Here is a 24,613-nt window from a genome sequence, read left to right on the forward strand (position 1 = left end):
TTCTGCTTCTCTGTGGCCCGGGGTTAGCTGGTTCAGATCCCGGGTGCAGACATGGCACCGCTTGGCAAAAGCCATGGTGTGGTAGGCGTCCCATGTATAAAGTAGAGGAAGATGGGCACAGATGTTAGCTCAGGTCTTCCTCAGCAAAAAGAAGAGGATTGGCAGTAGTTAGCTCAGGGCTAATCTTCCTCAAAAAAAAAAAAATTATTCTTAATAACTGATAGGATTTTGTGAATGAATATCTTCTTAATTCACGTAACCATTAATTCCCACGTTGTTGAAAAGACTTTTGTGTTATATGTATTTGTCATTTTTAAAGATCTTGTTCTTCCTCATGTTGCCAGGTGTTTTGTTTTTAATGTCCATTCCCGGATACTATGATTAAATATTTATGTAGGTTAGAATATTTGGGCTAATATCTATCATCAAACAGACATCTCAATATTTATATTTCTTTGTGGAATCTAATGACTTGGGAGTTGTTTTCTTGAAGAAATGTTCTCCCTCAGATTATGTTGGTACAATATGATACTTTAATACCTTGTGGATACTTATTAAGTATTATTTCTCAAGATAACTTTCACTTAGTAGTTGGAATGTAACATTTATCTCATAGCTGTTTCTTGTTGGCCGCTGTTTTCTTTTATCCCATTATACGTGTGTGCTGCCTTTATTTTTACTGTATTTTGTCCTGAGTGATGTGGATGAGGACAGTAGCAGACTTGAAATCTCATGTACTCTGTGAGCATAATAAATATTAATTTAATAATGATACTAGCTTACTTTACAAAAAGCTTTTAAGAGTAATGGTAGCTTGCCAGTAATATAATTTATAATATTAGTATTCAGCATATACTCAGTGGAATAGTCTCTTTACAGTGACATCTAAACTTTTTGTTTCTCCTTCCATTTTCAGGTTGCCATCACGAAAGCCAAAGTGGATTTCTCCAGTGTGGTGTGCCTGCCCCCTTCCGTCATTGCTGTGAATGGGCTGGACGGAGGAGGGGCTGGCGAAAATGAGGATGAACCAGTGCTGGTGTCCCTGTCTGCGGCACCTAGCCCCCAGAGTGAAGCTGTTGCCAATGAACTGCAGGAGCTCTCCTTGCAGCCCGAGCTGACCCTAGGCCTTCACCCCGGCAGGAATCCCAATTTGCCTCCGCTTAGTGAGCGTAAGAATGGTGAGTAGATAGGCAATTATTTCATTGCCTGCTTTGAACCACGGTCTTCATGTTAACAGTGTTACAGTCCTTACTTTATTTTTTGTCTCTTGAAAGTTTCTTACAATCTTACTATTTCTTGTGAAACAGAGTAAAGTTAGGTGATCATTGTAAACTCGTTTCCTGCCTGGGTTATTATAATTGCTTTCTAATTTGTCTTCCTACTTCTCTACTTCTGCCTCCCTACCCCTTCCATAAATTCACTAATTCAGCAAATATTTATTGAATATCAACTGTATTATAAAGTGTTCTAAGATTAGGTAGTGGTAAACAAGCCTCTGTCATTAGGAAACTTAGCATATCTGATACCTTGTCAGAGTAATCTTCTAGAACTCCCTAGCTTAATACTTTTCAGTGACTGCCCCATGGGTTAAAAACAAAAACAAAATAAATTTCCAGACATGTTTTATAAGGCTTGTTTTACAAGATCTGGTCTCTTTCTGTTTTTTTAGCTTCTTCTCTTATCATTACCCCATTCCTAGTCTTTTATCCAGCTTGTTAACTGTTTTTAGTACTCTTTACAAACCATGTACTATTACTTCAAACTTTTGTTAATTAAAAAAAATTTATAATTTGTTAGGAAATATTTAAAATTTCAGAAATGGTACGAAGAATAATGTAGCAAATACCTAGGTACTCATGTACCACTTGACTCGTGTATTCCCCATCCATCCTCAGAGGTAACTACTACCCTGAATTTGGTATTTCACTGCCAAATATCTCTGGGTTTTTCTTTTTACATATGAATGTATTCTTAGGCAATACATATTGTTGTTTATCATTTTCTCTAAACCCATATGTTCATATATATAATATATGTATTAATTGGAGAAAGAGTACTCAAAGAGAACTTGGTATTTTACACACAAAGTAAATTGTATGTATTCTTCAACTTGTTTCCATTGTTCGATATTTATTTTCCCTGTGAGTTATTAAAGATATTCTATAATTTCATCTAATCTAAGCTATGAATAACCATTTATTGAATTAGTCCTACTTTTCCCAACTAATCTTTTTTTTTTTTAAGAGTTTATTTTTCCTTTTTCTCCCCAAAGCCCCTCGGTACATAGTTGTGTATTTTTAGTTGTGGGTCCTTCTAGTTGTGGCATGTGGGATGCCGCCCCAGCATGGCCTGATGAGTGGTGCCATGTCCGTGCCCAGGACCCGAACTGGTGAAACCCTGGGCCGCCGAAGTGGAGTGCATGAATTTAACCACTCGGCCATGGGGCCGGCCCCACTGCTAGTCTTTAACGCCAGCCTTATTCTGTTTCTCTGTGTGCAGGAGTTAGTTGTTAGGCTCTTTGTTCTGTTTCACTGGTCTCTCTATTTATCTCTGTGTCATAACTACATCTTAGTTACTATTGCTGAATAAGTGGTCTTGCTGTCTGTTAGGATGAGTCTCTCCTTGCCTTTTTCTTCTTCGAAGTTGTTTTGGCCATTCTTGCCGTTTTAATTTTCCCTAAGTTTAGAATCAGCTTGTGAAGTTCTGTGAAAAAAACCTGTTGGATTTTTTTCTCCAATGTTTTATTATGAAAAATTTCAAACGTATAATGAAGTAGAAAGAGTTTTACACGGAACACCTTTATGTCCACTTCTTAGATTCTACTATTAATATTTTATAATACTGGCTTTATAAAATATCTATCCATCTCTCTGTCCATCAGTCCCTCTTATTTTTTAGATGTATTTCTAAGTAAATTGCAGACACCAGTACACTTCCATTTGATTGAAGTATAACTAATACAGAAGAACATGCACGTTCTAGGTGTCCTTGTTGTTGAGTTATCACAGAGTGAATACACCTGTGTGCGATTACTACTTGGTGAAGAAGTAAAACATTACCAGCACCCTACAACCAGCTCTTGTGGTTCTTCCCAGTCAGTACTCCCTGCCCAAAGGAAGCTACCAGCCCGACTTCTAACACCGTAGGTTAGCTTTGGTGGTTTCTAAACTTTATGTAAATGGAATCATACTGTATGTATTCTGTTGGTGGCTTCTTTTATGTTACTGAAATTTATTTGTGTTGAATTTTGTTGCTGTGGTTTATTTTCGTTGTTATATAATCAGTCCATTTTTATGAATGTACTGCAATTCGTCCATTTTACTTTTAATGGATATTTGGGTTGTTTTAGTTTGGGACTGTTATGAATCATGCTACTATGAAGTTCTCATACCTGTCTTTTGGTATACTTGTTGGGATTCTAATTTGAAATATATTATTTATAGGTTAATGAGAATACACATTTTTTTGTTTGTTTTTGAGGCAGATTAGTCCTGAGCTAACATCTATCACCAGCACTCCTCTTTTTGCTGAGGAAGATTGGCCCTGACCTAATATCCGTGCCCATCTTCCTCTATTTTATATGTGGGGCACCTGCCACAGCATGGCTTGATAAGCGGTGCATAGGCCTGCACTGGGGATCCGAACTGGGGAACCCTGGGCTGCTGAAGTGGAGCTTGCAAACTTAACTGCTATGCCACTGGGCAGCCTCATAAGTGATATATTTTTATGAAGTATTTTCTGACTGCTGTTTGATGCTGGGGGGATAGAAACACCAAACCTTTTCAAAACTCCTGTGGCTTTTCTACATCTGTTCCCTCTGCTTGGGATACCCTATTCCCCCACTCTTCTTGCTGATAACTCTTTACTCGTCCTTTAGTATTCTGTTCAGACATCACTCCCTTTGAGAGGCCTGTCTTAACTCATATTCAGTGTTAAGTGTCCCTGTTTTGGTTTGCCCAACTTCCCTTTGTCATCGTACTTCATCGCCCTGTATCGTCATTGGAATTCTCCACTCAGCAACATGAGTGAGGCTTTGAAAACTGAAATCAGACATTGTTACAGTCCTCTCAGAACGCTTCAGTGTCTTCCCATGAGGCTTATGATGTAATCATAGTTCTTAGGATGTGGCCCTGGTATCCTCTCTTACCTGATTTCTCACCTCTGTCCCCTAGCTCATTCTGCTCTGCTCCAGCCACACTGACTTTCTTGCTGTTTCTTCAACACTCCTGTCCCAGGGTCTTGATACTTGCTGTGTCTTCATTGAAGTTCCTCCACAAATGTCATTCCATTGAGGAGGCCTTCCCTGCCTATTTTATCTAAAATAGCACCTCCCATTACTCTTTATCCTGCTTTGTTTTTCTTCCAAGCACTTATTGTGATCCCTGTGTGTGTGTCTGAATATGATCTGTGTATGTGTATGTATGTATATATGTGTGTGTATATATATTTGTGTGTGTGTGTGTGTGTGTTTATTGTCTGTATTCTCCCCTTTTATTTTTTTTTTTGAGGAAGATTAGCCCTGAGCTAACTACTGCCAATCCTCCTCTTTTTGCTGAGGAAGACTGGCCCTGAGCTAACATCCATGCCCATCTTCCTCTACTTTATATGTGGGACACCTACCACAGCATGGCTTTTGCCAAGCGGTGCCATGTCCGCACCAGGATCCGAACCCGCAAACCCTGGGCCGCAGAGAAGTGGAACGTGTGCTCTTAACCGCTGCACCACTGGGCCGGCCCCTGTGTTTCCCCCTTTTCATAGTACGTTTCGTGAGCCTGGTAACTTTATTTTGTTCATGGGTGTATATCTGACTCCTGGCTCATTAGTGGGCACCCAATAAATATTTGTTGAATGGATAGCTGAATGGTTTACTTGTTTCTTCCAATAGAGGTAAGAACTCTATCTTTACATCCATAGTGGGAAATGTAATGGAAACTCAAGTGAATTTTATTTTGGGAAGTAATGGACGCTCAAGCTTTTTTTGTGTGTTCTTTCCCCATTTCTAATTCTACTTTTTTCCTCCAGAATGGCAGAGACTTAAGCTTATTTTTATGCTAAGGGGAAAGAGTCCAGAGGGAAAAAGTGAAGACAGAAAAAGAGAAAGGATAGCTGATGGAGCAAGGTTCCTGCGGAGATGTGAGAGGATGGAATCTAAAGGGATTGGCTCTGCCTTGAGGAGGAGGAAGGCCTGGCGTTCCTCTGGGATAGAAGGCATGGCAGTGAAGGTGATGACAGACAGCAAACAACAGACCTCTAATATCCTGGGCAGGAAGTGGAGGAAATCGGTGCTGCCAGCTATGATGGTCTCAGTGGAGTAGAGGGCACCGGTGCTGTTGGGGCAGAGGTGTGGTGGATCATCAATCTGTATCGACTCTTTGGCGTGTAAATCAACTGAATTTTTCCCCATTTTTTTTCTTTTAAAGATTTTATTTTTTCCTTTTTCTCCCCAAAGCCCCCCGGTACATAGTTGTATATTCTTGGTTGTGGGTCCTTCTGGTTGTGGCATGTGGGACGCTGCCTCAGCGTGGTTTGATGAGCAGTGCCATGTCCGCGCCCAGGATTCAAACCAACGAAACACTGGGCCGCCTGCAGCGGAGCGCGCGAACTTAACCACTCGGCCACGGGGCCGGCCCCTGAATTTTTCCCCATTTGACCAACCACTATAACCCTCCCTTTGTAGTCAAGCTCCTGAAAGAGTAGTTTACAGTCACTGTCTCTGCTTTCTTTCCCACATTTCAGGGACTTCACTGCATTCTGTCTTCTGTCCCTCCTCTCGTCAGAAACCGCCATTACTGAAGTCATTATTAGTGTTCTTTTTGTTTTAGAGCAAATAGGCACTGTTTATCCTGTTTGACCTCTCTGCAGCATTTGATATGGTTGGCCACTCCCTCCAGCCTGAACTTTTCCTCGGCTAACATCTGTGACCTTACTCTTTCCTGGCTTTTTAAACTCTACCTTTCCAGCCACTCCCTTTTCTGCTCAGACCTTTTGTTCTCTTTCTCTCCCTTCCTCTTAAATTTTGTCACTCCCCAGTGTTCAGCTCTAGGGCTTCTTTAATTCTTACTCTATATCTTTACCTTTAATGATCTCCCCCAGAACACTGGCTTTAACCACTACCTTATGCTATTGATTCCGTTTCCTATCTCCAGGCCAAGTCTCTCCTCCGAGCTCCAGACTCACATGCTTGGCTGTCTGTTGAAAACTTCACTGGATCTGCCACCGACTCAGTATGTTCAGAGTTAAACTCATCATCTTACCTGTAGTTGCAACTGAATATTCCATTATAGGAATTGACACCACTCTCCACCCAGATGTTCAAACTCGGGGGTGGTTTTGTTTTGTTTTCTTCCTAAATGAAAACTTTAAGAGCTTTATTTATTTATTTATTTTTTTAAAGATTGGCGCCTGAGCTAACAACTGTGGCCAGTCTTTTTTTTTTTTCTGCTTTATCTCCCCAAATCCCCCCCTGGTACATAGTTGTATATCTTACTTGCAGGGTTGCAGGTCCTTCTAGTTGTGACATATGGGATGCTGCCTCAATGTGGCCTGATGAGCAGTGCCATGTCCGCGCCCAGGATCCGAACCCTGGGTCGCTGTAGCGCAGCGCGCGAACTTAACCACTCGGCCACGGGGCCAGCCCCAAGAGCTTTATTTGTTTTATCATCGGATAAAGAGTAGGAAAAAAGAGAATAAAAATTCCCTCATAATTACACAGTTCAGTGATAGTGGCAGCAGTTAATATGTTTTCTATCAGTTTTTGTTTGTTCATTTGTTTACTTTACACACGTGTAGTCTGTAGAAATTGTTTTCATGTAATATTATTTCGTGAGATTTTCCTGTATCATTAAACAGTAGTAGAAAATATTTTTTCTCTGCTTGACCTTTGAATTGTGTACATACACCATTTAGCCAGTCTCCTATTATGAGACCCTCACATTGTTTTAGTTTTTTATGTTATGAATAATACTGCAGTAAACATCTTGGTGCACATAACTGTCAGACAAACTCCCAGAAGTAGATGCGAAGATGGATATAAAGAAGATTTCCCCTACAGATTGCAAAAGTAACATGTTTGTGTATGAAATTTTTAATTTTTTTAAGTCAATATTTCCAAATTACTCTCCAAAAAGATTATAACATGCTATTTTTGGAAGTGATTTTTTATTCCATCTCCCTTTTACTCCTTCCATCTTTCTTTCCAGTTGTCAGTCACTAATTTTTGCAGCATTGTTCATATCTATCGAATTCATTCTTTTCTTGCCATCTTTACAGCTGCCACTTAGTTCAGATTCTTAGTAATATCTTACTTAGATTACTGCAATGAGGGCCTTCTAACTGGTCCCCCATTGTTTCTAACCTTGTCCCTGTGGCCACTGGGATGATATCTCTAAACCATAAATGAGGTTTCTGCTGTCCTGCTTGAAATCACCTAGTGGTTCCCCATTTCCTCTGGGATAAAGCGTAGGCTCCTCAGCATGGCAAACCAGGTCCTTCATAGCCAGCTTATGCCCCATCCCTCACCTTTTCCTACTCACACTAAATGATTTGGGATTTCCCATAAGAGACATACTTTCACATCTCAGTTCCACTTTATGTCCTGTTTTTTCTTTCTGGAATGACCTTCTTCTTCCTCTTCTGGCTAACATTTCTATCTAGTGAAGAATCGGGGTGCCGGCCCAGTGGCCTAGCGGTTGGGGTCACACCCTCTGCTTTGGTGGCCCAGGGTTCTCCAGTTCAGATCCCGGGTGCGGACCTGGCACCACTTATCAAGCCATGCTGTGGCAGGTGTCCCGCATATAAAATGGAGGAAGATGGGCACGGATGTTAGCTTAGAGCCAATCTTCCTTAGCAAAAAGAGGAGGATTGGCAGTGGCTGTTAGCTCAGGGCCAATCTTCCTCAAAAAAAAAAAAAAAATCAGGAGAAGATGCTTCTTCCTTCAGAACTTCTTCCTCAGACTCCCAGCTTGGCTTAGGAGTTTGCTCTTTCACTGTTTTTCTGAAGTACCCTGTGATAATTATCTACTTATTTGTTATTATATTTGACAAATGACAAGCTTTGTGAAGGCAGGGATTGTGTCTGTCTTATTTATGTGGTATCCTTAGTGCCTAGCGAAAAACTTTTGTGGGCTAATGAATCAACTAGGGTGCTTGTTAAAGGCAGATTCTGATTCTGTAGATCTGGGTGAGGCCTGAGGTTCTTTTCTTTCTTTCTTTTTTTTTTTTTTTAAAGATTTTATTTTTTCCTTTTTCTCCCCAAAGCCCCCCGGTACATAGTTGTGTATTCTTCGTTGTGGGTTCCTCTAGTTGTGGCATGTGGGACGCTGCCTCAGCGTGGTCTGACGAGCAGTGCCATGTCCGCGCCCAGGATTCGAACCGACGAAACACTGGGCCGCCTGCAGCGGAGCGCGCGAACTTAACCACTCGGCCACGGGGCCAGCCCCTGAGGTTCTTTTCTAACCAGCATCCAGGTGATGCCAGTACTTTTGGTCTGAGGACTACACTTTGAGTAGCAAGGTCTTAGAATCAAGTGTTTGATAAATGTTTGCTTGAATGTATGGGCAAATGAATGAATGATGAAACTGAACTATTAACTCACTGAAATAGTGACTTCTTAGATTTAAGCAATTAAGAAAAGAAAATGATCGTTGACTCTGTTGCTGGCCAGAAAAAAGAAAAAGCCTTGTTTAATTCAGGATTTAGATTATTTGGAAGGAAGGCTTTCTGAGTCCAGCCCTGCATAGGTGAAGTATTTTATTCTCTTTTTTAGTGATAGCATATTTAGACCAGAAGTTTTAGCTATTTTTTTAAGTTGAAGATCTCTATAAATTTGAAATTTCATATGTAAGCCCAATGTGTAAAACAGTTGCTTTGGTTGAATGAAACCTGAATGGAGGAGCCAGACCCCCACTTGCTTGGCATTCTTCCTGCCCCTCAGGTAGCTTTCGAAAGAGCGCAAGTTGAAAACTTCTGATCCAGATGATCTGTCTCCTTGAGTTTGAGCTGTGTCTGCGCCAACCTTTTCAGTTGCTAGGATGGTTTCCTAACTGCCAGGAGCTCCAAACTGATTAATTGGGATCATGCTTATAAGGGAATATGGATGCTTGAAACCAACAGACAACATAATTATCATTTTGCCTGGAGAAGAGAAACCCAAGAAAATGAAATTGTGTTCAACGTTAGAAAGGAAACAGGGATGAAATACTGGTATTAGAACACTGCTGAAAGCAGGGAGAGGGGCTTAATAAAGAAATACTTTATAAGAAGTTTAGTGACGACAGAAAAATGCCTTATATGATAGAGTGTATGCCAGCGACCAGACATACTAATTGCTTAGCAAAAATCACTAAAGTAACTGTCAAAATTAGATTCTGTTATTATAGAGAGAAGATAGGAAATGCTATCAGGTTAGGAGGACTAGAAAGTTGCCAAGCACTGTTTCCCTGATGAAACACATTTATTTTCTTTTTTATTCCAGCAGCCGTCAGGTGAATGTCTGCACGGGGCAATACTGTTAGTGTCTAGTTGCAGGGTTTTCCTGGCCATAATAGGGTCTTCTATTTGTACTGTAATGCTGCTTCTTGTCAATGGGGGAAAGAGGCTGGATTTACCGCTAAGAAAATAATTGTTCTATTTTATGCTAGGTCTTCTTTGCATGATTATTTATAGAGAGGTAAAGATAAAAGCAGAAATGGAAAATCCCAGAGAAGATTGTGAAATTGGATAGAGTAGAGTTCTAGAGCAGAGTAATCCTAGAGTTAGAGGAGGTCATTTTTCATAAAAGGTGTACTGTGTGTTAAAATGGTGGAGTGAGAAATTTACTTCGTCAGATCTGTTTCATTTAGAAACATATCTTATATAGAAATTCAGTGATTTAGCAAGGGTCTGTGGGGCAGTAGGCAGCCAAGGTCCTCATACCTCTATTTCCTAAACAAAGGATGTTGGAGCGCTATTGGGAGGAGATGCCTTTCGTTAACCCTAATTGGAAAAAGTTGGTAGAGAAGTTTCAAGGTGGATTTTTAAGTATTATTCCTCTGTCTTCTTCTAGGCTGAGCACTTAGGTCTAAAAGATAAAATTGGTCTACCTGTGGATCCTGTCCAGCCTGGGCTTGGAGAAGCCTGGAAAAACCTCTCTAATGATCTAACCCCATCCTCTTTGGCTCCAGCTAAAGGAGTTCTGGCACACATGGAATGGATGTATCATAATGGAAAATTTAAGTTTCACTTTGCTTCTTCCTTTAATGATGTAGTGCTCTTTGGCTGTCTTTTCCTTACATATCCATCCCTTCATATTAATCTGATATCAGTCTTTTAAGTATGAATGAGTTTCAGAACTGGCTGAGACTGCATAAAGCCTATTTTCAGGAGCCTCTAGAATAGGAGCTGACATGCTGGTTTGCCTCTTTTTCTCATTGTAAATATATTACATTCCAGTTATCCTATAGGCTTTTGTGGGAAAGCCTGGGAATTTTGCCATAATCATATTTCATGGCTTCTGTGGGAAAGTGCATTCCATATTCCAAATGATCCTATTATGAGCTTTTGGAATATAATCCATTTATAAGTTGAGGACTTGCTTATATGTAAGAGGTGTGCCTCTTGAAGTTTGGGAATTATAGATTTAAGATACAGCAAATAGTAGTTACATGGAATGCATTACTCAGAAGGCATTGCAGACAAAAGTTAGATAAATTAATGGGCAACAAGTTCATAAAGGTTTCCAAGAGAACGGTGATATTTGGGGGATTCTTAACCTTTTATTTTGTCCTTGACTTTTAAATTAAATTTTATTTCAGGACAGTCATTCGTACCTTCCTGCAATCCTACTACTGTTCACTGCTGTGGCCACTCTGGAAATTAGTATTCAGCAGATATTTATAAAGTGCCTATAGTACATGAGACTGCGGAAAACATTGAAGGTTATAAAGAAGTTGTACCACAGCTATCAGATTTGCCTCCTTCCCTCCTGTTGCTTTAGTGAACAAATCATTAGCTCTTTTATCAGAGCTAATCAATATCAAATTTCTTTTGTTTTTCCTTCCCATTTTGGGTACTGCAAACCAGATTTGGGGCTAGTGATTTGTTTATGGGGGATTAGTTTTTGGTTCATGGATAGAGGTTGAATACCAGGCAGTGTTGTTGAAAATGGTGAGATTTATTTAGCTTTCCCCTTCTCTGCGTGGTCTCCCTTCCTAGCCATCCCCTGAATAGCTATCCTGCACTTCTTGTGTTCTGGTTAACAAATTTGTGCTTGGATATTAAAGCTGATGAGACCTTTGAATGACTTGAATTTTTGCGTTTTGAAGGGGATCTCGTTATTGAGAAAGTGCCTTTCTCCAGCCCAATGATTGAATGAATAAAAACTTGAAATATCACCCACAAAAAACTGCTTATATTTACACCTATAGGAATGTTCATTTTTGAATCACAGATTGTTTAGGACTCAATAGATATGAATATCCTTAGAGAACAATGGAACAGAACATTTGAAATTATGTCTGCAAAATTGAAAAAGCTTCTTATACTAATCATCCCCTTGAAATTAGATTGGTGATGTATATTTTACCATTCAAGTCCTTTTTCTTTTTTGGGAGGGAAATAATAACATATATACAGAAAAGTACGTAAATCAAAAGGTAGTTTACAGCATAACCATAAAGCAAAGAGCTGTGTAATGCTCAGCTCAGCAGCAGCTCTTTGTGAGCCCCAAGGATGTCTCCACATGCTCCTCTATGATCACAGCCCCATCTCTTCTTCCTAGGAGCGACCATATTCTAACTTCTTGAAAATAATTTTTTTTACCAATTATATATTTATTCATGAACAATATAATTTAGTTGACATTTATATGAATAGAATGATTCTGTATTCTTCTTTTGTTCAACATGTGTGGTTTTCATTCATGTATATAGCTTGAGTTCATCCATTTTCATTACTTACAGTGCATGCTCCCAAAGAAAATTATTCTGTAATTTAAAAAAAAATTCATTCTTCTCGTGAACATTTGGGTCCTTTCCAGGTTTAGGCTATTGCAGTGTTACTCTGAATGTTCCTCGTGTATCCTGGTACATGGGTTCATTAGTAATATAAAATTACTAGTTAATAAACTGTTTTCCAAAGCGGTTGTACCAGCTTATGTCCTCTGTAGCAGTATATGGAAGTTTCCACTGCTTCATATCCTTGTCAAAACTTGGAATTGTTAGCTTTTTAATGTTTACTACTCTGCTGATTATATAAAGGTTTCTTATGACATTCTTGATTTTCATTTTAAGGTTTTTCAGTGAGGTTGAACCTCTCTTCTTATATTTCTTGGCCCTTTGGATTTCCTCTTTGCCTCTTCTTCCTACTATATTGTTTTCTTGTTGACTAATAGGAATTCTTTGTATATTCTAAACACTGGTTTGTTGTTGCTTAAATGTGTTGCAGATATCTTCTCCCACTCTGATTTATCTTTATCATTCTCTTTTGGTGCCTTTTGATTGAGAGTTTCTAAGTTTAATGTACTTGATTTATGAGTCTTTTATAGTTATGAGTTTTGTGTCTTAGTTTTTTGTGTGGGATTAAGGTAAGGCCCAATTTAGTTTTTTTTTCCAAGTGGATTCTCATTTCTTGAAAATACTCTTGTTTCCCCAGCCATCAGCAGACCTCCCTCTTTTGCATATCAAGGACTTACCTTGTGTGTGGGTGTCTTTCTGAGCTCACTGTTTGCTTCCATTCTCACTATTTGTCTATACCTGCACCAGTACCTCACAGTCTTAATTATGATAACTGTAATAAGCCCTGTTATATTGGGAGAAGTAAGTCCTCCCACGTTTTTCTTTTTCCAAGAGTGTGTTTCTTGCCTTATTCTTTGTCCTCTCCATTACCATATGAATTTTAAAACTACTGTGGGATTCTGATTGGGATTGCATTAAATCAAATAAGCCAATTTAGGGAGAATTAACATCTTTAGAATATTATACCGTGAACATGGTATATATCTCCATTTATTTAGATTTTCTATAAGGTCTCCCAATGAAATTTTATAATTTTCTCTGTAGTTTGTTAGATTTATTTTTAGAGGTTTCATATATTTTAATGCTGTTGTGTTATTCTTTTAAAAAATTTCATTTTCTAACTGTTGTTGCTGATCCCATATGTTTTTCTGAAAGAAACAACAGATACAGTTTGTATGTGTCTGTTACCTGCTATGCTGTGTGGGGTGGGAAGAGTTATGTAAAGAGAAATAAGCAAGAGAGAATGAGAGTTAAAATGACATACTCTTTCCCCCTTCATAGGCTTTTCTCATCCTTTGAGTAAAACTTAGGAAGTGCTGATTTGTTTTCCACATGTATAGCCTGTAGAAGAAAGGGCAGATAATATATTCTTTTTCTCTAAGGGTATGCACTGTATTCTTTCATGCTTCAGTGTTGCACAGGAGGTACTAATTAACTTCTGGAAGAAGTAAAAATTTGAGTGGGCAGTTGCTGATCCAAATTACAGTATTTTCTTCAGGAAAGGAAAGAGATTTGTTACTTATGTTCCTCAGGAAGCCTGGTTGTTGAGGATTTTCTAGATGAGGTCTCCCAGTCAATGTAAAAATGCCCAAATCTTAAGCATGTCAGTTCATTAAGTGATTCTGTTTATAATGTGGCTGAGAGATTTCACAACCTGCTTTATCTCAGCGCTCAGAAATAATGAATTTCCCATTCTTATGTATTCATCAAATGTTGTGCTAGGCTCCTGGAGAACAGATAACAGATAGAATCTCCCTCTTAAAAAAAATAAAAAGTGAAAAAACCTCCCATTGGATCCTATCTCCTAGAGAAAATTGCTATTAGCATATGTTTTACTTGCCTGCAGTCTTCTAAAATGTATGTTTTAAAAATAACTGAGCTAATGCTATGCTTTTTTCATTTAGCATTGTAGCTTAAGATTTTCCATATGTCATTGAAATATTTTTATAACGTAGCCTTTTTAATGGGTGTATAACATTCCATTCCATACCATCATTTATTTAATTTCTCCCTGATTATATATTTGAATTATTTCCTATTTTTCAAAGTTATACTAATATTTGGATGAACATCTTTTAAAGCCTTTTCTTCATTTTGCATTATTTCCAGAGAAGTGGAAATATTCGCTTAAAGAATTTGACCATTTTAATGTTGAAAAATTTATTCAGTGACTATTCAGCACCATCTGTATGCTAAGTATTGGAGAGACAGTAAGGAGGAAGTCAGATAAAGTTTTCATTGTCATGTGATTTACAGTTAGTGAAAGAAAGATTAAACAAAGAGTTATACAAGGCAACTCATAGTTACAAACTTTGGTAAGTGCTTTGGGGAAAAAAAACACAAGTTGTTCAAACAGAATAGCGAATCTAATAGTGATAGTTCTACTTTAGGTGGAGGTACTGGTCAGGAAAGGCCTCTCTGAGTGAGAGTCATTTAAGCTGACAGCCCAAGCTCATTCAGTGGTTGGCCAAACAAAGCAAAGAGGAAATAGTGTGTGAAGGCTGGGGGAAAGGGGAAAGGACACAAGCACAGGCAAGGGTCATTGGGGAAAACTTGGCACAAAAGAACTGAAAGAATACCAGTGTGTCAGTGGGGGAGTGAGAGAAGGTGATGTGGGGTAAGGAGATAGTTAGGGACCAGATCACGCAGCCTTTGTGGGCCTCGTTAAGAATGGAGGTTCCTGAGAAATACCTTGTCCAATTCCATTCCAAAGTGGCCTACCAATTTTTGCTTCTCTCACCCTGTATGAGTGCCTGGGTCACTTACTAGCATTGCTAGTCTCATTTGTAAGAGACTTTGCTAATGTGATAGATGAAATGTTTTCACTTGAATTTGTATTTCTTTGATAACTAGTAAGGAAGAACCTTTCCCTAGATGTTCGTAGCTAGTGGGTATTTCGTTGGTTTTGACCATTCAGTTCATTTCCTTGCCCACTAAAACTTTATTTTTAAGATTCTTCCACAAGTACTCTAGTAATAGACTCGGAACCACTTGTCGGGAATTTGTGGAAGAGTTTCTTATATGTCTCTCACTGTCTGTGCAATACTCTGGATAAAGGGATGGATTAGGTCGAGACCATGCTTCTTTTGGCTTTATTGTTTTGTCATTCGTGGATATACAAGTCTGTGGAGTTGGGAATTTGGAAACTCTGGTGCCTGTTTTTTTTAAGAGCTAGCTCACGCCATCCTCCTTCAGAACTAATCGCTGCCGCTTTTACATGTGTTTAGCTCATTGTTTGTGCTCTTACTTAGCACTTCATTTTTTTCTTTTCTTTCTTTAATTGTTGGTTAGAGATTTTTCTGCCCTACTTTATTATAAGGCCCTTGAGGGCAGAGGTAGTGTCAGTCTGCTTCGTCCTTGTCTTTGTGCTGCCATTGGCGTTGATACTGCAGAATGACAATATTTCAGACACACAGTATGAATGAGTTGGCTGTTTATCTTTATGGCATTACAGCCCTTAATATTTACTGTACTTTGAAGAGTTAGCTGAAAATACAGCTTTCATCTATCCTGAGGCCAAGGAATAGCTTACCTGTGGTAGTGTGGGATCCTTCCAGCTTTGCAGGTGTTGACTGAGTTTTTCATCAGTAGTAGATTGTCGTCATAGGAAAAGGAGGCTGCCCAGGACCTGTAGAGACTTGCCTGGATACTGGGTTATGTTGTCTTTTGGGTGTTTTCACTTTGCCCAATACCAGGTTTCTGGGAGAGAGACTTAACTGGTTGGAGCCTGTAAAATTTCAGTATGATCATTAGATTTTTGTAGAGCTAAACCTCAGTAAACTGCATGCACTTGTGAGAACCCAAATCAGAAATGGACATAGGAACTAGATTACATTTCAGTTTTCTGAAATCCCACAGAGATCACAAAAAGACATTTGTTATTTCTGTGTATACCTGCCTATGCTACAGTCCACCGTAGAAAATGGTATCAGTTCTTAGGTTGACAGCTTTCGATGGTTAAAGGATTGCCTGTTTTGTAGGTAAGCTAGGCTCTGTTCCTCTGGTTTCTCCTATTCATTGCCTACAATTCGGGCATTTTCATTGTCATTAGCACTTAATATTCCTGAGGGTATTATTGTGAATGTCCTTATTTATGTTAACCCTGTACTTCAATGTTATGGATAATTTTAGTCTTCTTCATGTAGTTTCCTAAATTATAATACCTTCAGCATGTGTTCCAGTGAAAATTGTAGCAGACTCCCTGCCTCTTCTTGGTAGGTAGGGATTCTTTTGTTGTTATGAACTTTTCCCCTGCTGTTGGAACTTTCTGCAGTAAATAGAGCTTTCCATTCCATTTGGCGTACCTTTATGAATGCTGTCACATGTCAGACACTGTGCTAGATCTATTTTTTTTAAAAAAGATTTTATTTTTCCTTTTTCTCCCCAAAGCCCCCCAGCACATAGTTGTATATTCTGGTTGTAGGTCCTTCTGGTTGTGGCACGTGGGATGCCGCCTGAGCATGGTCTGATGAGTGGTGCCATGTCCGTGCACAGGATCCGAACCAGCAAAACCCTGGGCCACTGAAGCGGAGCACGTGAACTTAACCTGGCCCCTGTGCTAGATCTATTAATGCAGAGGCATTAAGCCATCTGGTAAAGAGCAATAATAGAGGTGGGCACAGGTTCTGGGGGAACATAAATGAGGGGTATTTAACATTATCCCTGGAGGGAATAAGGAGGGTGGGGAGAGTGCCAGGATCAGGGAAGGGTTTCTCGAGAAGGCTGCACTTAAACTAAGTTTTGAAGAATAAATAATAATTAGTTGGTAGCAAGGATTTTTTTTAATAGAGGCAAGGCTGGAGAGAAGGAGCACAGTTAAGAAGCTATCACTGAAGTACACACTACCGCCTGTGAAATATTCTTGTGAAAAACTTTTACTTGAATTGGATCAAGTCTCTGCATCTAACTCCTAATTTATTGGAAGTATAGGGGTTAGAGCAGCATGTTAAATGGCACCATGGGGATACAGTTAGCAAAATCCAAAATGTGGGGAAACAACCTGATTTCTTCAACAAATAAGCTATAACAAAAGAAAAAGAGGAAGGGGGAATCTATAGATTGAGACTTAAGAGACACATCAATGAACTACAACATGTTTTCCCTGTTGGACGCTGATTTGAATAAATCAAGTCTAGGAAATTTATGAGACAGTTGGGAAAATTTGAACATTGATAGTTGATGATATAAAGGGATTTTTAAAAATTTAGGTGTGATAATGGTATTGTTATATTAAAAAATTAGTTCTTATCTTTTAGATATACAGAATAAAGATGAAATTAGATGATGCCTAGAATTTCCTTCACAGTGATTCAGTGTTGGCTGGGTACTTTGTGTATGTGGGGTAGAATAGATGAAAAAAGTTTGACCGTGTGTTGATAAATTCTGAAGCTAAGTGGCAGGCTACTTAAATAGCTTATTATGCCATTCCTTTCTACCTTTGTGTATGTTTGAACTTTTCTCTAATGTTTTTAAAAAGCTGTTGCTATACTCCAAGCAAGAAATATTAAGGACCTGAAATAAAGCACTGGCTATAGGGATGGAATGAAAGGATGGATTTGAGGAATATGTTAGGAGATAATTAGTTATGCTTAGATGTTTAGGGCTGAGGGAGGGGAGTCTAAATTTATGGTTTGCGCCCTGAATACTGTTACCTAAGATAAGGAAAATGGAAGCGGTATATCTGGAGGGGTTGGTGCAGGGTGATGATACTGGAAGTTTGCTTTTGAACGTATTGAGTTTAAGATAGCCAGGTAGACATGCATGGTTGGTAGCTGACAGGTGAAGTCAGAGCTAGCGATGGATCAGTCTGTAAGTGATAGTTAATCTCAAGAAAGGATGAGATAGCCCAGGGAGACTATAAAAGGGGGAAAGGAGTGTCCCTGAGAGGGGCAAAGAAAGAAGAGCCACTTAGGATTCTGAGAGGAAAGGTCAAAGAGTTAGGAAAGTAGGATTTTTAAGAAAATCAAGGAAATAATAAGTTTTAAGAAGAGCATGGAGGCTATGACAAATCCAGTAGGAAAGTCAAGTGGGATCAGAACTTGTCTAGTTCCTCTTGGTTATGAACATTAAAGGCCTTTGGGAGTCTTTAGGGGTGAGAAAGCCTGGTGAATAAACTATATTGGTATCCTGCAGTATCAGGCCCCTCTAGAGTAGGTTAGTAGAAACTGTGGCTCATATTCAATTTGTGTTGATTAACTGAAGAGTTATGATTAAAAGTAAAAGAGCTTTCATTTTATTGCAAATTAAGATCATTACTCTTCATTCCTTGGTGCCAGTAACTTGAAAATCATGTTTACTTGTGCAGAGACCTTGTCAAAGCCTACTTTAGTTTTCTGTCTATGAAATTTTGCTCCTTTGCACAGAAAATAGTGGAACTGAAGCTGCCACAGGAGTCAAACTTTTAGAAGTGTGAAACCTGACTTAAAGCCACTTTTCCCAGTGACTCTGTTGCTGTGCTGATATCCTTCAGGGTAAAGGCAAAAGCTTAGCAGTAGTCAGATTGTTGCTTGTTGTTTCCTTTTTTAAAGATTAATTTTTTAGATTTCTATTTTAAAGATTGTTTTTCTTTTCTTTAGCTCATTTTATCCCAAAGTACAGATGAGATAATGGATATGGAATTGCTGTGAAAAGGTTAACAGATGATTTGAAATGTGATGTGTGATTGTTACCGCCACCGTGTGACTGTCTGTATGTCCGTGGGGCTGGCGTATCGCCAGCTGTGACGTCGGAGCCCTCTTCTACAGCAGAGAGAAGTTTGGGCAGCAGGGAAGCAGCTCTCTGCCCTTCCTAGGATCTTCTGTGCAGGAATCTTATCATTTGTATTTTATTTCCCCAGAGGTACAGAACTGTGAGAACTTGTTTCACTTGAAAAACCCTCACACAGCAAATTGTACGGTCCACATAGGGACGCAGGAATGACTCAACCTTTGAGGGATGCTTTTCCTTTAGTTGCTAACCTCTGACCAGACTGTCATGTCTTCTGAGAGTTGAAATTTATGCATTTTTCGTATGGCAGTTTGAGAGCTTGGTTGCCAGAGGGGCCAGTGAGAATGCTTCTGTCTTCCTGGAGCAGCATTTAGCCCACACTGGCTGCCACTCTGTTGCCTGTTGAGTCATTCCCACAGTTCTATATAGAGCTTTTCTGGCTTTTCTTCTAAACAAGATGTTCTTGGAGTGGGAAAGAAAGGAAGTTTTTCTCTCCTCCACAGAATCTCCCCCACCCCAAATCTGCATTGCTTTCTCTTTTCTAATAACAGAATATTGCTCTCAATCATTCTGAGATTATTTTCTCTTTTAAGGTCTCTGAGTGCTCTCATTTATCATTCGTTTGACTATGTAATCATTAAGGCATTTGCTGGGCTGAGTTTGCAGCAGTAGGCTCTCAAGATACAGACTGCTACATAACCAGAAAGATGGAGGAATTCTAGCTAAACATACCAAACATGGATTTCTAGTTTTCAGCTATCTAAAAATCAGTCAAATGTGCTAAGGCATCTTAATATCCTTATTATGAATATCAGTTAGTAAAAAGTACTGTAAAGGGAATGAATGAGCTTTTAATTTTGGATAAATGAAAATTGCTATAATTTGAAAGGATTTTAGTTTGTTTTTGTTTTTTTCAATGGAAAGTAAAATGCCCATGTTCATTCTTATTCAGAAGTTCCTGCTCTGTGCTAGTGGAAAAAGAGTTGGTTTCTTTATCAGGAAAGGGAAATTCGCATATATTGGAACTGTCTTCTGTGTTCCATACATCCAGCAAGATCATAAAGCATTGTAGAAAAGTCAAATAACAGCTGTCTATGCACAGATCGCATGTCTTACACAGGCACAAGTAAGGGGCTTTTTCAGGGGATGGGCAGATCTGAAAGACAGATTACAGTCCAGGAATGGATTCAGATGACTTTTTGAAACAGATATTTTAATTGGAGTAGGGGTGGAGAAATAGTTGAGCTTCTGTAGTTAAATATTCAACTTCCTTAGCCTGTTATCTATAAATATCACAAATGAAAAGCCGTTGGAGCTCTTTTTCAGAAAACTAACTCACTGTACATATTTATTTGTGTGTGTGTATGTGCCTAATCCCCATCCCCACCTCCCATTAATGGGTCAGTAATTGGGCTGTTTCTTTCACAAGATTGAGTTGTTTGGATTGTGTTTAATCTGTTACTCTAAGCTGCATTAGTAGCAGAGTCTGTTGTACTAAGGTTTTGAACAAAACCTCATCTCGTCTTCTTAAAAAAAGAGGAAAAAAAAAAAAGCAGTTGATCTGTTTTCTGAAGGTCTCTCTCTGTAGGTCTCTCCCCTCCCCCAGAGAGGAATGGCAAGGGGAGGAGCTCACTCACTGTTCTAACCGCGCTTCATATGTCTTAACTTGAGCACTTTTTGGTTTCCTGTCGGCAGTAATTCAACTCTGTGCCATCTTGACTTGCCTGAAGGGTGGATAAATTGGTAACTGCACTGAGAAGAGGAGTGAGTTCTCCCAGTCTGATTTGAGCATAAGGCACGAGACTGAATTTATGAAAGCTTCGGTAGCTTCTGAAGACAGCATCTTTCTTCTGTGACTGAATTTCTTCTTTCTATTTGTGGGCTGTTGTTTCTGAGAAGATTTTGTCATGACTCTGCTGGAGCCTGAGATGTTAATGATGGCTGTGCAGTCCGGTAATTCCCATATTTCTTCATATCCTATTTGCCATAGGTTTCTTTAAAAAGGTTTGGCGTATTTGTGCTAGGATTGGATGGAGAAGGGGAGGAAGATGGATGGGGGTAAACATCAATTGTCCAGTAAATATACTGCTTTTTCAGGTTTTTATTATAAAAAACAATTTTTTTCTAATCATAAATTCAAGTTATTCAGACGTAGCTTTGAATTGATACTTACTGGCCTTAAGTCTGAGAGACCTATGTGAGAGAAAAACCCAATTTGCCTTCTTTAATCAAGTATTTTATTGTCAGTGGTGCTGCTTTTGATGAAGGATAATTAAATTGCTTTTGCTGTTTTATACGTTACAGTCTTTAATCACTAATCTACACTCTATTTTTATGTCTCTTTGTGAAAGCGTGTTTTAAAATTTTTCCTTAGCTGTTCTTTCTCTTTTGTGGTGTAACCATTCTATATCATCTTTTGGTACTTTGGAAATGCTCTTGATAACACATTGGATTGGAACTCTAAGTTTTGGAGATGGGAAAGTTAGAGCAAAGAGGCAGTCAACAGAAAGAATATAAGATTTTTAAAATTCTGTCTCTAAAAACAGTTTTCCCAATTCAAAAGTGTTTTTTAAAACATTTTAAATTCCATTTTGTTTTTAATGGTTTCTTTTACTTTTAGTATTTTTAAACTTAAGTTAGATATCTAAAAATAGGGAATGTTCTTTTGTTATTTTTAGACTTCTGCTAAAATGTAGTCTGTAGTGTTTTCCTGTTTCAGACCATATCTTGAAAGATTCATACAAGTGGCATTTGGGGACCTCTTCCTATCCACTGGCCTTCATTCAAAGGAGGATGAGACTTCTTGGTTCTGGCACATACTGTCTGTGGCAGAATTGGTCTTACTGTTCTCCTTGGGGAACACTTCATTTTGTGTTGATATCCATCTGAAGACAGGATCAGATGCTATCAGGTTAAGCTTTATGGACAGGGAAGGGTCAAAGAGGAAAGATACCCCTACCATTCTTTTCTTTCTGGTTTTACAAATAAGACCATGATGAGTCATTTATTAGTTGAGTTTTCTGTTCATATATGCTATGTGTTCCAGGTGGCGTTTCCTTTTCCTCCCCCAGATCTGTTGTACTTTGTGTTCTAAACAAGATAGTATGCTTATCTGAATGTTTCCCATCTGTCTTTGATAAAATAGCTCCCAATTAAACTGACTTGGATTTTTTTCCTGCTCTGTATTCTAGTTCTCTACTGTATGTGGGCAAATGCATATTTTATCTTAAGGAGTAGCCATTAGCATTTGAACCCTCTCCTTTCTTTGATCACCTTGTTATTTAGAGATCATCTCAGTCCAGTAACTTTTTAAAATAAAGGTTAAGGAGGCCAGGTCTGTGGCCAAGCAGTTAAGTTTCCGTGCTCCGCGTCAGCCGCCCAGGGTTTTGCCGGTTTGGATCCTGGGTGCGGACACGGCACTACTCATCAAGCCATGTTGAATTGGTGTCCCACATAGCACAACCAGAAGGACCTACAACTAGAACATACAACTATGTAGTGGGGCGCTTTGGGGAGAAGAAGAAGGAGAAGAGGAAGAAAAAGAAGTTTGGCAACAGATGTTAGCTCAGGTGTCAATCTTTAAAAAAATAAAAATAAATAAAATAAAAGTTAAAGGATTGTTTGCTTTCCCCTAAGGGAGTCTCACTGTTCATGGCTGGATAAGGGAAAGGGACTTAACATTTTCTTATCTTGCCTAAGAGCTATTTTTCCTATGGCATATGTTGGGTAGGGCTAGCCACCCATCTGTTGGACCAGCTATTTCATAAAACTTTCAAAGGATAATAGTATGTAGACACTTATGGATGAAATTGACAAGAATTTGGATACAGGTAGAATGAAAGGTCTGCAGAGAATAGTATGTATGTGAACCTCTTTCTTTTGCCTGTTTTCGTAAAATTAGAGAAAATTAGATACAGGAAGGAGTAATAGCAGACTGATTTCTCTAGTACTTGTGGTTCCTAAGTGTTCTGAAACTTTAATAATGTGTTGGTTGTGTAAAATCGTTACTGTTTTCTTCTAAAGCTGTAGCCATTATGCTGGATTGTAACAGTAATATGACAGCTGTGTTTATGATAGGAGATGAAAAAGCATCTGTTATGAAGTCTTAATAAACTAAAAGCCAACCATTCTTTCTAAAAAGTCAAAGCTTTTAGACTATTTATGTGAGCCCTAGGTTTTCTAGCAATAAAATATTTCGACCTGCATGAGTGTATATGCTTTATAGATGAAACTTCTGTTTAATAAGCTTTTTAAAGTAATTAAACCCCTTTAGACAAGATTCAAGATGCAAAGTCTTTACCCTAAGTTAAACTTTAGGATACTGAATATTATAGCAAAGTACATTGTGTATTTGTTGATAGTTTTCATTTAGTATTTGGAGCTTGGAGATTTTGGTGGGGCATACTCACACTTAAAGACTTTCATCCTCATCACTACCTGTGGTCTCTTACTGACCCCTTGAGATCCAGTTCAGCTGCTACCTTTCTGTGAAACCTCTCTCAATAGAGTCAGCCTTTCTTCCTCTCTGTTCCTGCAGGACCACCTTTCCAATGTAGACTAATTATCATTTTTACATGTTTCCCTAGTTAGATTATTAGCTTCTCAGAAGCAATGTATTCATCTGTATATTGGCTCCTGACATTGACTGACACATGGTAGAACTTTGGTGTTTTTTTTTTGAATGAATGAAGAAATCTGGTTTGGCATACTTTCCCTAATAAACAGGCATAAGCCTTTTCAATCAAGATTTTATCGAAATATTTTGCGATGTGTTCTCGCATTAAGAAATACTCTAACCACTGTCCTGTATCTTAGCCAATCTTTGCCCAAAGCAGGTGCTGTTGAAAGCATGGCTTTCAAAATTGAAATTCTTTCACATCTTAGGATGTACAGTATGCCCAGTCTGTCTTCCTTTGATGTGTATTGCTAAATCTGTGTTCTGATCAAGCCACGATTAGAGGATTTAAAGCATCTATCACCACTATGGAAACCTATATAAGATATTGTGATTAGAAAACTAATTATCTGAGGTGGACATTTGGGATTTCGGAAGCTAAGACTAAGGGAATATTAGGGCACAGCAGTGACTCTGGTATATTTTAGAAGAGAGCAGTGCTGGGGCTCAGCTCTTGACTGCTAATAGCTGAGGCTTTCACCAGGCAGGCCCTGTCTGTGCATCTAGCCGGTGTAGTCTTCTTCTTAGTTCATAACTCTGCCACAGTGGGACAGAGTTCTGTTGTAGAGAAAAGGATTGAAGCAGTTCCCTAGGTGTGTTTTGGTCCTATGACATACATCTGATCTTAATGAGGCACAGTTAGGCAGTCTGTTTATTTTTTCTCTGTCTCTCTTGTGCGCCTATGTACACATACCCACCCACCCACGTGCACACACACCATACCTAGATACACACACTCCAACACACCCTACTCCCCCTACTTTCCTATGCATGGGGTATCTCTGGGAGGATCTATTTATCTATGCATAGGACATCTCTGGAAGGACCATGAAAAACTGGTAACAGTGACTACCTCAGGTAAGGAGGATGGAGAGCTGGGGGCTTGGGATGGAAGAAACTTTTTGTTCCACAGAACAGTTGAGCTCTCTTTTAAGTTTATTATCATTATGAGATACCCCATAAATGTGCAGGAATCTGTAGAATACATATTACAGCAATATGTGGAGTCCACAAACCCCTGGACCCATTACCCAACCTAAGAAATAGAACACAATGAATACATTGAAGGCCTCTAAGTGCCTTCTTTGATTTATCTCTTAGAAGATGTTTTTGTTTGCTTTTAACCGTATATACCTTTTGAATATTTTATGTTTTGTACCACATTCATGCTACCTACTCAAAAATATTAATTAATTAATAATTGATAATTTAAAAGTGTTTCCTTAGTCCATTTACTCTCTTG

At 38.9% G+C, this 24,613-nt stretch overlaps 1 protein-coding gene across 7 annotated transcripts in view; it reads left to right on the forward strand.

The window, feature by feature from the left end:
* MRTFA (myocardin related transcription factor A) overlaps positions 1-24,613 on the forward strand; it is a 193,120-nt gene that overhangs the window by 81,475 nt on the left and 87,032 nt on the right. For 5 of the 7 annotated variants that reach the window (XM_070506829.1, XM_070506830.1, XM_070506827.1 and 2 more), the window contains one exon: positions 917-1,178. Coding sequence is in view for 2 of the 7 variants with exons in the window: in XM_044779318.2 (XP_044635253.1) it covers positions 20,603-20,648 (46 nt within the window). In the remaining 5 variants the exon portion in view is untranslated. Of the gene's footprint in view, positions 1-916; positions 1,179-20,363; positions 20,649-24,613 lie in introns of those variants that run through there. The other 2 variants (XM_044779318.2, XM_014858967.3) reach the window with 2 other exon arrangements.

The sequence above is a fragment of the Equus asinus genome, chromosome 4, assembly GCF_041296235.1.
Source record: "Equus asinus isolate D_3611 breed Donkey chromosome 4, EquAss-T2T_v2, whole genome shotgun sequence".
NCBI lineage: Eukaryota > Metazoa > Chordata > Mammalia > Perissodactyla > Equidae > Equus > Equus asinus.